The 14,391-nt window shown below is 42.7% G+C and overlaps 1 protein-coding gene across 6 annotated transcripts in view; it reads left to right on the forward strand.

Moving 5' to 3' along the window:
- The window catches only part of eps8l2 (EPS8 signaling adaptor L2), a 229,748-nt gene that overhangs the window by 207,309 nt on the left and 8,048 nt on the right, over positions 1-14,391 (forward strand). For all 6 annotated transcript variants that reach the window (XM_068046206.1, XM_068046209.1, XM_068046207.1 and 3 more), the window contains one exon: positions 1,962-2,115. In XM_068046206.1, the coding sequence (XP_067902307.1) occupies positions 1,962-2,115 (154 nt within the window). The remainder of the gene's footprint in view (positions 1-1,961; positions 2,116-14,391) is intronic.

Raw genomic sequence — 14,391 nt, forward strand, 5'->3', positions numbered from 1 at the left:
CTACAGCACAATTAATATCTCACCCAAAATAGATGGGATTCCAGCTGACGTCTATAAACAGGGAGGGGAAATGATCCTTGATAGGCTTACAGATCTGTTTAAAGCAATGCTGGGAGAAAGGGACAGTTCTTCTACAAAAACAAGGGCGAGAGGTCTGATTGTTCAAACTACAGAGGCATCACCTTACACTCCTTTGCAGGCAAAATCTTGGCCAGAGTGTTTCTAAGTAGATTTATTCTGACAGTAGCTGAAGAAAGCCTCCCTGAAAGTCAGTGTGCATTCAGATCCAATAGGAGAACTACAAACATGACTTTTGTGCTAAATCAGATCCAGGAGAAGTATAGAGAACAAAACATGGGCCTCTATGCTGCTTTTATAGATCTTACCAAGGCATTTGATACAGACAGCCAAGACGGACTTTGGAAAATACTATCTAGATTGGGATGCCCTCCAAGGTTCCTCATCATTCTCCATCAACTGCATGAAGACCAGAAAGGTCAAGTTAAGCAGAATGGAGGCCTCTCAGACAGCTTCCCTATCTCCAATGGGATTGAGTAAGGGTGTGTGCTAGCACCGACCCTTTTCTCTATTTGCTTCAGTATGATGCTTCAAGAGGAAAAGACAGGCTTGACAGATGACTTATACATCCTCTTCCAAACAGATGGCAGTCTCGTCAACCTGCAACGACTACTGGCATATACCAAATCCACAGAAGAGCTTATTCTGTGTCTTCTGTTTATTGTTGTAACAGAACGCATTCAATGCTGAGCAGATTAACTCCGTTGAGGACTTCAATGTATTTGATGTAGTCCTGCCATCTGATGTTCATGACAGTAGAACAGTTTATCTATCTAGGTAGCATTATCCCAAATGATGCAACTGTCAGCAAGGACATAGACAATCAACTGTCCAAGGCCAACAGCTCCTTAGGCCACCTCTCAAAGTGTGTCTGGTGAAATCATTCACTATGCATTTCTACCAAAACTCAAGTATACAGAGTAGTTGACATCACCACCCTCTCTTGTATGGCTCAGAATCATGGGTTCTGTCCAGGAAACAAATGCAACCTCTGGAGCAGTTCCATCAACTCTGTCTTCAAACCATCATGAACTTCAAATGGCAAGACTACATCAAAAACATTGAAGTCTTCAACAGAGTTAATCTGCTTAGCATTGAATGCATTCTGTTACAACACCAATTGCGCTGGGCAGGACATGTGTTATGCATGGAGGATTCCAGATTGCCAAAAGCAGTGCTTTATGGTGACCTGTGCTCTGGTATGCGAGGTCGAGGTACACCTCGCAAATGCTTCAAAGACCAGCTGAAAAGACAGCTCTCTCTGGCTGACATTGACCAATGAATGTAGGCATAGGAGGCTACCAACAGAGACAGCTGGCACACAACAACCGGGAAAGCAGCCTACAAGTTCAAAACAAACAGATGCGGGTCTGCTGAAGGAAGGGGCAGACAATGGAAGGAATCTGCTTATACCAGAGCCCCTCCAAGCTAGGTGTTCTTGTGCCCCAACTGCTCAAGAGCCTGCAGATCGAGAATTAGCCTCTTCAGTCACCAATGATCATGCCAACTGCCTAGCCTTCCATGATCTTCACCTGCAAAGAATCTGTCATCATTCTCATGATTTTGATTGTGGCACCATTATTTGTGGGCGGTATATTTAGGAGCGCTTAACCTTGTCCTGCCCATCTGTGTTCAGTCACTTTAAGTTTTTGTGGGGGTGGAGTCCATGGTAACACAAATTATAAAGGGAATTTGGGAGAGCTAGCTCTGGAGGAGCAGATACCCTTTGTTTCATGCTTTCTCAAGTTCTCGCATCGTGATAGCACAGGAAAATCCTGTATTTGGCAACCTGTTATTCTGCTACCTCATTTCATAATAAAGTTTGGTACTTCAGGTAGCTTAGCATAAGAAACTAATGCTTCATCAACAATTATTTTCTTTAGAGTGGTCAATGGTACAAAGGAGATATGAGTTCGAGAGGAACTGGGTCTAATGCCCCAAGTTATAGTTCATCCAGACCTTTTACTGGCCATGTGAGACATGGAAGTCATGAGCTACCGGGACCAGCAAACAGGCCCTACACAAAGGATAAGGACCGTAAGTGAACAAAAATATATCAATTGAACTCTATTTAATGTAAATTTATAGGAAACCCATGAACTAAACTAGGTATGTGGAGCAGCTCATTCCAATTATTATTAAAGAGGAAATTTTACTATCCATTCCCCTTTCAGAGAGGAGCATCCTTTGCCGATTGCCTTGGGAATACTTAAATGTAGCAATGCTGATGTTCTGGGTGTGTGCTGCATTCTTCTACCTTGTCAATTCTCATCTGAATAAGCAAACCATACATAGTTGGTCCACTGCCAATAAATAGGGAGATTGGTTTGAATGCCAAGATGGCATTTTCATGGTAGGCTGTTGCCTGTGATTAAAATAATGAAAGAGGGTCTTTTCTTGAATCAACTGTGGCTATTACACCAGTGCATTTTTTTGTTCCTTTAATCTGATTACTTTGACAGATTCATTCATAGCCCCAAAATGGAGAAACAAAAACCAATTTGCAATAAAAGACTATATAATATGCTGAATGATAATTGGAGACTGAGTACTTAAAAATAAAATGAACTCCCAGAAATAGGATTTGATCATCATAATGCAACAATTATGATAGCTATGATAGTGTTGTCACCCCTGTGCAGTCTTGGATGGAAAAGTCAATGGCTTGGATAAAGGAATAGTAAACCGTATATCCAAGTTTGCAGTGACACTAAAATGGGAGGCACAGTAAGTTGTACAGCTGGGAGCAGAAAGTCACACAGGGCATAGATAGATGATATGAGAGGACATGACTGTGACAAATGGAGTTCAATGTGCTCCAAGAAAGACAAATTGGAGTATTTTCTTAACTAGGAACTGTGGAGGAACAAAAAGATTTGGGTGTCTATGTACACAAATCACTAAAAGCTACTCGACAGGTAGAAAAAGCAATCAAAATGCTAATGGCATGTTGGCCTTTAACTTAAGGGGACTGAATTACAAAGGGGAAGATATTATGGTTCAATTATATAGTGTCCTGGTCAGATCTCAGCTGGAGTACTACATTCAGTTCTGGGCAGAAAGGTAACATTTGTCTTGGAAAGGGAATAGGGCAGATTCACCAAAATTATACAGGGACTTAAAGGTTTAAATTATGAGGACAGGCTGCATAAGCTTGGCTCGTTATTGCCTTGAGCATAAAAGAATAAGGAATGATCTAAAACAAAGTGGTTAAACGATAAAAGGATTTGATAGGGTAGATACTGAGAAACTGTGGGGAATCCAGAACAGGTGGGTATAATAAGATTAGAGCCGTACCACTTAGGAGTGAAATTAGGAAGCACTCCTTTGCACAAAGAGTGGTAGAAATCTGGAACTCTATTCCCCTAAGAGGCTGTGGATGCTGGATCAAATGAAGTTTGATCCAGTTCTTTGAGAATAACACAAGCAGAGTGGATAAAGGGGAACCGGTAGATGTAGTGTATTTGGATTTTCAGAAGGCGTTCAATTAGGTGCCACATAAAAAGTTATTGCACAAAATAAGAGCTCAGGGTATTGGGGGTAATGTGTTGGCATGGATTAAGGATTGGCTAACACACTGAAGGCTGAGAGTCGGGATCAATGGGTATTTTTCAGGTTGGAAAGACGTAACTAGTGGGGTGCCACAAGGATCGATCCTAGGGCCTCAACTATTTACTATCTATATTAATGACTTAGAGGAAGGGACAGAGTGTAGTGTATCCAAATTTGCTGACAATACAATAATAGGTGGGAAGGCATGTTGTGATGAGGACACAAAGAATCTGCAAAGGGATATAGATAGGTTAAATGAGTGGGCAAAAACACGGCAGATGGAGTTCAATGTGGGAAAGTGTGAGGTCATCCACTTTGGTAGGAAGAACAAAAAGACAGATTATTATTTAGATAGAGAAAGACGACAAAATACTGCAGTACAGAGTGATCTGGGTGTTCTTGTACATGAAATACAAAAAGTTAGCATGCAGGTGCAGCAAGTAATTAGGAAGGCAAATGGAATTTTGGCCTTTATTACTAGGGGGTTAGAGTTTAAAAATAGGGAAGCCTTGTTACAACTGTACAGGGTGTTGGTGAGGCCACACCTGGACCACTGCGTACAGTTTTGGTCCCCGTATTTAAAGAAGGATATACTAGCATTGGAGGCAGTTCAGAAAAGGTTCACTAGGCTGATTCCTGGGATGAAGGAGCTGTCTTATCAAGAATGGCTAAACAGGTCAGGCCTTTATTCATTGGAGTTTAGAAGAATGAGGGGTGATCTTATTAAAACATATAAGATTTTAAGGGGGCTTGATAGGGTAGATGTTGAGAATATGTTTCAACCGGTGGGGGAATCTCGAACTAGGGGACATAGTTACAGAATAAGGGGGCACACATTTAAAACTGAGATGCGAAGGAATTTCTTCTCTCAGAGGGTGGTGAATCTCTGGAATGCTCTACCTCAAAGAGTTGTGGAGGCTAGGTCACTAAATATATTGAAAGAGGAGGTAGATAGATTTTTGAAATCTCAGGGAGTCAAGGGTTATGTAGAGCAGGCCCGAAAGAGGAGTTGAGGCTGGGACAGATCCGCCATGATCTTATTGAATGGCGGGGCAGGCTTGAGGGGCTGAATGGCCTACTCCTCCTATTTCTTACGTTCTCATGTTCTTAAACTGTAAAGATTGAGAAGGACAGATTTGTATTGGGTAAGGATATTAAGGGGTATGGAGCAAAGGTGGGTAAATGAAACTGAAGTACAAATCAGTAGTGATGTGACTGAATGGCGGAACAGACTCGAGGAGCTGATTGGCTTACTCCTATTCATATGTTCTTATCTATGCTTCTTGTTAAAACTATCCAGGAATTGCTAACATCCAAAATGGAGAGTGACAGGATAATTTCCCAACTTTATGCATCTACCAGGGAGCCTGAGCACATTTGTAAAGTTCATGTGCGCTTTTAATTTAATAGTTAGAAAATTATGTGCTGCACTGGCCTGAATTTCAAATATGTGCTACCAGTGTTCAAGGTTTTCTACTGGAAGTGTAAAGTAGGAAAATATAGTCTTCAATTATTTTGCTCGCCCATTTCAATATTTGATCATTTTTCTCAACATTAGGGCAAACCTTAGAACTCAAACCGTGATTCCATCCCCTGCCATGTTGCTCTTTTCCTGTTGCTCTCCTGCTCCTGTGCTCCCTCTGTCCCATTCCTATCCTGCCCCTGCCCTGTATCTATCCTGTCTCTGCACTGCTCAGGTGTGATGCTTGCTGCAGTTGAATAACCCACCAACACTCACTGGCAAGAATAACCAGTGCTGATGAGATTGTAGCCCAGCAAGGAGGCAACTTCCAAAGGCAGAAAGAGGAAAGAAAATTGGTCAGAAAAATAATGTAATGTTTCTCTGGGCCTAAACATTCAACTACAGGAGCTGTGTGACCCCCAAGAGAGACCGTCTGAGAAGAGAAGAATGAGGATTTATGCCACCACGATCTGAACAAAATCCTTTCTTCTTAAATGATTTTGAGCCTCTTGGTCTTTGGCATGATATCAGTCTGTAGCATCTCATCAGCAATTCACACAAGATCAGGGATGAGCTGAGCAAAAATTTAAAAATATTTTCTTTAGCTCCCTGATCTTAATAAAGCAAATACGCATCAGGAAGCAGTGGTTTAAGCAAAATTAAGTAACTCTGGGCTGGATTTTTTCTCCCCCAGGCATCGGGTTCAGTGGCGGGGTGAGACCTGAAGATGGCTCTGGAGGAAGCCCACCACGGACCTCGATGCCAGGAGGGCCCGGCCCGATCCTCCCAGCGGCGGCGAGGCTCCATGGAGGCCCACAACCAACCCCACCCCCCCCCACCGCTGCTGGGCGATGGGACCACAATTTAAATATGCGAATTGATAAAATTAATAAATTAACATAGACTTACCAACAATTTTGAGGTCCCACTATGATCTTTGACACAGTGCCAGGCATTACTGTGCCTTCACATCCCTGTCCGGAAAAACACGGCGCCACACTGGTGGGGAGGGAGGAGGAGATGAGTGTGTCACTACGGGAGGGTGGGGGGATATGGGGTTAAATAATGGGTGTAGGGGATGGTGCAGTTTGGGGGGGAAGGTCAGATGTGAAAGGTAGGTGTTTTGGAGGGAAAGAGCAAATAGATAATATAATTGTTATGGGGGGGTGGGAAAGGGGTGTTATGAATTTATTTATTTAATTTTGGGGGGTTTCCTCTTTAAAAATGGCGCCAGCATCTGCACACAGGCAGCTGACACCATCACCGGAGACAGACAGCCTGCCCGCTCCATGTGAATGGTGGGGGGTGGGGGGGGGGGCGGTGGTGGCGGAGGCACAGGACGCCCCGGCTATTTAAATGAGCCACCGCACGGGAGATTGCGGCAGTGGTGTGCGCGGGTCACCATTTTTTGAGCTCACCGCCAGGATCAGTGGAGGGCTCTTAAAATCCAAACCAATATGTGCCACAGCTGTCATAACTCATTGTTCATAGATTATGTAGTCAAATCATCCAATTCACCCTGTTCCCGAGCTGATAGATGATGGTGTGCCTGCGTGCAGGTAAATACTTGGTATATATTAACGATTTGGACGTAAATGTAGGGGGCATGATCAAGAAGTTTGCAGACAACACAAAGATTGACCATGTGGTAGATAGTGAGGAGGATAGCTGTAGGCTGCAGGGAGATATTGATGGTCTGGTCAGATGGGCAGAAAAGTGGCAAACGGAATTCAACCTGGAGAAGTGTGCGGTGGTGCATTTGGGGAGGTCAAACAAGGCAAAGAAATACACAATTAATGGGAAAATACTGAGAAGTGTAGAGAAAGTGAGGGACCTTGGAGTAAATGTCCACAGATCCCTGAAGGTAGCAGGACAGGTCGAGAAGGTGGTTAAGAAGACATATGGAATCCTTTCCTTTATTAACCGAGGTATAGAACATAAGATCAGGGAGGTTATGCTGGAACTATATAACTCGTTGGTTAGGCCACAATTTGAGTACTGTGTGCAGTTCTGGTCATCTCATTACAGAAAGGGTACAGGGGAGATTTACGGGGATGTTGCCAGGACTGGAAAAATGCAGCTATGAGGAAAGATTGGATAGGCTGGGGTTGTTCTCCTTGGAACAGAGAAGGCTGAGGGGAAATCTGATTGAAATGTACAAAATTTTGAGGGCCCTGGATAAAGTAGAGGTGAAGGGCCTCTTCACCTTAGCAGAGAGGTCAGTGACTAGGGGGTGGTGTGTGATACAAGGAAGTGATCAGAGATGGCCTTATCTGTGATTGATACGATGGGACTAGCAAGACCACATGAGATGGCAAGATCAAGGGGGTGACTGTGAATATGAGTTGGGGCATTTACATGAAGGGAGAGACTTAGGGAGGATAAAAGGGCAGTGAACTCAGAGGGGAGACAACATGATGAGTTGAGATGGAGGTTAAAATCAACAAGGAGAAGTAATTAGGTGCAGAGGCTGAGGGAGGAAAGCAGTGAAGATACCTCAGTGAGAAAATTTTTATCATACTTTGATGGGTGGTAGAAAACAATGATTTTGAAAGAGAGAGGAGAGTAGTGGAACAAGGTGAGATGCTCAAAGGAGAAGAAAGGGCCAGAGGGGGAGGGATCAGGCCAAGGTGTGATCTGGTGATGAGCACCACCGCGAAGGTCTTGGTGGGGCAAGTGGTGGCAAATGTAGCCAGGTGGGGAGGCTTCATTAAGTGGCAAGGTGTCATCGCCCCTCAGCCAAGTTTTTGTTAAGACCATGACATTGATGCTATCATCTACAATAGGTTTCATGAATGGCACGGCCTTGTTCACAAGTGAATGGACATTCTGTGGGGAGATGCATACAGGTGCTGCTGGCAGAATCCACAGGGTCAGCAATGGGAGTGGTGAGTTGGACAGAAAGAAGATTGGCAAGATTATCCCCCACCAGGCACATTGGCGGGAAGGTCGACTAGAGAGTGGAATAGAGCAACTGCTGCTTATCACGACCCAGCACTGAGTACCTTAATGAACCCATCAGAGGATGCCAAGAAAGGGAAGCTGTAGGTTTGTCTAACAGGGAGTCAAGCCTGGGACGGTGGCAAGAAAGCAGGAAGGTTGAGGAGTACTGAAGGGTTGGAGTAGGGAATTGGGAGGGCGGAGTACCTGAAAATGGAAAAGTGAAAGGAGGCATGATGATAAAAGAGAGAGGTATAGGAGGGGTAAGGAACAAAGAAGTGAAAAAAGAAAGAACAAAAGTGAAATAGAGTGATGGACTTGGGTCCGGAGCAGCAGCCAAACTATGCACACAAATGGACTCAGAGCTCAAATTACATCAATCTGGTCACATGAAAATTAGGGTACATAAAAACCTGATACTAAATGGGAAAAAGGAAATAGATAGGAGATAATAGGAAGGAGTCCAGAGTTAAGTCAGAGGTCCCGTGGTGGGATAGCAATGATGTAGGTAGGGTGGAGTCAATACGGAGCATCGACGAACTGTTATCCGTGTTCGAAGACAGGTGTGAAGCGAGTGAAGTCCAAACGTTGTCGAGTGTCAGAGGATGCATTGTTAGAGGTATTTTCATAGGAAGGAAATTCAGGAGGTGTACAGAATCAGTTGAAGGATAGAAAGATGGTGGCAAAGTTGGAGGACACCATAAAATACAGAAGTAGCAGAGGTTTGTTCTTCAGCCCAGGTGAGTGATTTTCTGGCTAGAAACAAACTGAAGCTGAACAACTAGTATAACCAGTGGCCAGTCACAGGCTCGGCAGTAGACTGAGGTGCGTCAGTCACAGCAGTGGAGGGGAAGGGCTGTAAACTGATCAACATTACCTTAAATAGCGCAAAAGGGCAACTAATCAGAGACAGAAATTGGGTCTTGCAGTATAACCTGTATAGTCCAGAGCAGAAGCGTCTTCTTGATGTCGAGAGAAGTCCAGGAATTTGAAGCCAAGTTTGAGAAAAGATCTAGATCTAGATTTTTCCAGACTTTTTCCACAGCTTACAGATCAAAAAGGCCAGCAGATTATGGACAGAAGCAGAATCTTATGGTTTATTCCAATGAAGTCCAGTGCAGAAACTTGGTCTTAATGTCCAGAGAAGTTCAGGAATTTGAAGCAAGATTTGATAGAAAATCCACATCCAAGTCTTTTCCAGATCTTTACCAGAGGTCACAAGGTGAGGTTAGAAAAGATAGAAAGCCTTGGAAAGAGTGCAGTGCAGATTCAGCAGAATGTTACCAGGAGTTTAATGGTTAGATTATGAAGAGAGATTACATAAATTCGGATTATATTCCCTGGAATATAGAAGATTAAGGGGTGATTCAAAATAGTTTTTTTGTACTTTGAAAGAAATTGATAGGATAGATAGAGAGAAACTCTTTCTGCTGGTGGAAGCATTCAGGTCAAGGAGATATAACCTTAAAATTAAAATCAGTAGAGAGGAAACACTTCTTCATGCAAAGGGTGGTAGAAGTCTGGAATTTTCACCCACAAAAATGGCTAGTAGATGCTAGCACAATTAATAACTTTAAATCTGATCAATAGAATTTTGCTAGCCAAGGGATATGGAGTTAGGATACATATCAGCCATGATTTTATTGGATGGTAAAATTGTCTTGAGAGGTTAAATTGCCTACTCCTGTTCCTATGACTTTGACAAAAAGGTACAGGTACTTCTTACTCCTGTGGATAAGAACAAGGACTCCAGGGTGGATGGGCAAACTGACCGTGGCACCATGCTGCAGGAAACCATTCAAGTGGGGAGAATGAAAAGGAATGTGATATTGATAGAGGACAGTATAGTAGGGAAATAGAAACTGTTCTGTGCAGCTGCAACCAGGAGTTCTGGTGTCAGGGGTAAACTCATCTCCTCGCGGCTGGAGAAAAATTGGACTGTGAAGAGGAGGATCCAGTTGTCGTGGTCCAGATAGGAACCAACATTATAGATAGAACTAAGAATGAGGTTCTGCAGAAGCAGTTTGAGGAACTGGGTTCTAAATTAATAAGTAGAACCTCAAGGGTAATAATCTCTGGATTACTACCTGAGCCACATGTAAATTGGCATTGGGTCAAGCAGATTAGAGAATTAAACCCATGGCTCAGAGTGGTGTGGGACGAAGAGGTTTCAATTCTTGGGGTACTGGCGAAAGAGGGAGCTGTTCCGTTGGAATGGGCTCCACTTAAATATTGCTGAGATCGGAGTCCTATCAAATCGTAAAACTAGGGCTGTTGGGGGGGGGCGTGCAGTGGTCAGCTGAAGGGAAATTTAGAAATCTAAAGAGAGAAGTCAAGGCAATAGAGCAGTGTAGCGATTGGGGTAAAGTCAAGCCGAGTGGGACAGGAAGGCACAGACAGTTTAAGAGTAACACTGCATCAGTGAATAAGGTCCATGCAAAGAATAGCAGTAAGAAAATAAATGAAAGGCTTTTTGTCTTGAATGCACAAAACCTTCGTAATGAGATAGATGAACCAGCGGCACAAATAAAAGTAAATGGATTGGATCTAATCTCCAATACAGAGACATGGTTGTAAGGTGCCCAAGAGTGGGAAATAAATATTCCAGGGTGCACAACATTTCAAAAAGACAGGCTTAATGGAAAAGGAGGAGGAGTCACCTGATAGTAAAGATGACATACAAACCATAGTAAGAAATGATCTTGGCACAGAAGATCAGGAAGTAGAATCAATGTGGGTGGAGATCAGGAATAACAAGGATCAGAAAATACTGGTGGGAGTAGTTTATAGGCCCCCTAACAGTAGATATACCATTGGAAAGAACATTAAGATAGAAATAATTGGAGCTTGTAATAAAGGCAATGTAATAATTGTGGAGCACAGTAATCTTCATATGGACTGGACAAATGAATTTGGCAAAGGTAGTCTGGAAGATGAGTTTAAGGAATCTTTCACGACAGTTTTGTGGAACAATATATTGTGGAACCAACTAGGGACAAAGCTATTTTAGATCTAGTATTATGTAATGAGGCAAGGTTAACTAGTAATCTCATAATAAAAGATTCTCTGGAAAAATGATAGCATAATTGAATTCCAAATTAAGTTTGAGAGCAACATACTTGAGTCCAAAACAAAAATCTCAAGCTTAAAGCCAATTACATAGGTATGAGGGGAGAACTGGCTAAGGTTGATTGGGTAAATAGGCCAAAAGGTATGGTGGTAAATAAACAGTGGGAAACATTTAAAGAAATGATTCAAAATTTTCAAAGAAAATACGTTCCATTAAAAATACAAAATTTCAGTGAGAAAGATCCATTCATCGCTTACTAGGGAGGTTAGGGATAGTATTACATCAAAAGAAGAGGCTTATAATGTTGCAAAGAATAGTAGTAAGCCAGAGGATGGGAGAGTTGTAGAAACCAGCAAAGGCTGACCAAAATGTTGTTGATTAGGGAAAAAAATAGAATGAGAGTAAAATAGCCAGGAATATAAAATCAGATTGTAAGAACTTTTACAAGCAAGTATATAAAGAGAAGAGTAGGTAAAGTAAACATTGGTCCCTTAGAGACAGAGACAGGAGAAATTATGATGGGGAATGAGGAAACAGCAGAGCCATTGGACAAATATTTTGTATCTGTATTCACAGTAGAAGACATAAATTGCATAGCAAAAATAGATGGTTACCAAGGGGCTAACAAGACTGAAGTACTTAAAGTAATTAATATCAGTAGAGAATAAGTATATTTAGATAAACTTAACTAAAAGCTGACAAATCCTTGGGAGCTGCTGGCCGACACCCTAGGATTCTAAAAGATAGTGGATGCACTAATCATGATTTTCCAAAATTCCCTAGATTCTGGAACGATCCCAGCAGATTGGACATTAGCAAATGTAACACCACTATTCAAGTAAGATGGGAGAAAGAAAACAGGGAACTACAGGCCAGTTAGCCTGACATCAGTTACTGGGAAAATGCTGGAATCTATTATTAAGGAAATCATCGTATGTTCAGACAGAGTCAACATGGTTTTACAAAAGGGAAATAATGTTTGATGAATTTATTGGAATTTTTTTGAGGATGTAACTAGTAGGCTGGATAAAGGGGAGCCAATTAATGTAGTATTTTTGGATTTCCAAAAGACATTCAATAAGGTGTCACGTTATTCCTCAAGATAAAGGCTCATGGGGTTGGGGGCATTTTCAAGTTGGCAGGCTGTAACTAGTGGAGTGCTGCAAGGATCAATTCTGGGGCGTCAGCTATTTACAATCTATATTCCTGACTTAGACGAAGAGACTAAGTGTAATGTATCCAAGTTTGCTGCTGATACAAAGATAGGTGGGTAGGAGGAGGACACAAAGAGGCTGCAAAGAGCTATAGATAGGTTAAGTAAGTGGGCAACAAGGTGGCAGATGGACTATAATGTGGGGAAGTGTGAGGTTATTCACTTTGGTAGTAAGACTAGAAAAGCAGAATATTTTTTAAAAGGCGTGAAATTTTAGATGCTTGATGTTCAGCGAGACTTGGGTATGCTCGTACGAGGAACACAAAGTTAGCATGCAGGTACTGCAAGCAATTGGGAAGGCAAATAGCACATTGGCTTTATTGCAAGGGGATTAGAGTACAAGAACAAGAAAGTCTTGCTACAATTGTACAGGGCTTTGATGAGACCACACCTGGCATACTGTGCGCAGTTTTTGTCTCCATATCTAAGGAAGGATATACTTGCTGTGGAGGGGCAACAGCAAAGGTTCACTTGATTGGTTCATGGGATGAGAGGATTGTCCTATGATGAGTGGCTGAGTAAATTGGGCCTATACTTTCTGGAGTTTAGAAGAATGAGAGGTGATCTCAGTGAAACATACAAGAGCAAAGAGCTCTTCAGGGTAGACACTGAGAGGTTATTTCCTCACATTCCCCTATGGGGAATCTAGAAAAAGGGGGCACAGTTTCAGGATAAGGAGTCAATCATTTAGGACTGAGATGAGGAGAAACTTCTTCACTCAAAGGGTTGTGAATCTTTGGAATTGTCTACCCCAGAGGGTTGTGGATGCTCCTTCATTGAACATATTTAAGGTTGGGATCAATAGCTTTTTGATCACTCGGGGAATCAAGGGATATAGGGAGCAGGTGGGAAAGTGGAGTTGAGGCAGAAGATCAGCCATGATCTTATTGAATGTTGGAATAGCCTTGAGGGGCCATATGGTGTACTCCTGCTTCTATTTCGTATGTTCCCTGTTCGTCCTAGCCCTGAGCACTTGTTGTTCTGTCAACTCCTAGCACCCTTCATACCCTGTGTGGGCTCATCTTAGCCATGAGACCACTTCTTGCTCTCGGCCCCATTCCCATTAAATTGTCAACCATCCAAATTCCCCTCCTGGCCCCCATGCTAGCTGACATTGTAAATAGTTTCCTCTCCTCAGGACTGATACCCTCTCCACCAATTCCATCCCTTTCCAAGACCCTTGTTTTGGACTTAATTTTAGTGTTCATTATGACCCCAAGCTGAGCTTACCGCCCTGCTTACTCTCCAATACAAAGACCACCTACTTCAATCTGTTAACATGACCCATATTACCCCTGCCTCAGCCTATCAGCCATGTCTTTGACTATTCCAATGCTCTCCTGTCCAGCTCCCCTCTGTAAACACCAGTTATCCAAATCTCTGCACCCTGTATCCTATTCCACATTGTGTTTTGGTGACCTACAATCCTGTACTTGCTGACATTTTTTTGCTTCTGGTCCCATAACACCTTTGATCTAAATCTTTTAATGGCATCACCCCTCATGCACTACCTGATAGGGTGGTGGAAGTAGGTTCCATGGCAACTTTCAAAAGGGAATTGGATATCTACTTGAAATGGCTGTGGGGCAGAGCAAAACAGTGGAATTAATTGGGTAGATATTTGAAAGAGCTGGCACAAACACAATCGCCAAGTTGGCCTCCTTCTGTGCTCTATGATATCATTCCTATATCTGTAACCTCCTCCAGCTCTACAACTCCCACCCCAATACCTTAACATCCAAACGTTCCATTCCTCTGACTCTGGCCTCTTGTGTATCTCCCCTCCCTTCATCCCACCATCTGCAGCCATGCCTTCAGCCATCTAAGTCCCATTCTCAAGAATTCCCTCCCTAAATCTATCCTCCACCTCTCAATTTGCCTCTTTTCCTTTAAGACCCTCCTTACAACTCATCTCTTCAACCAAGTTTTGGCCACCCCTCCTTCTTTGGCTTTGTGTCCATTTTTGTCTGATTATGCCTTTGTGAAATGCTTTGGGACATTTTCTATGTTCAATATGCTATATAAATGCCAGTTCTTTTCACCTTGCCCAACTGAATTATACATTCCTGGATTTTG

The sequence above is a fragment of the Heterodontus francisci genome, chromosome 14 (assembly GCF_036365525.1).
Source record: "Heterodontus francisci isolate sHetFra1 chromosome 14, sHetFra1.hap1, whole genome shotgun sequence".
Lineage (NCBI taxonomy): Eukaryota > Metazoa > Chordata > Chondrichthyes > Heterodontiformes > Heterodontidae > Heterodontus > Heterodontus francisci.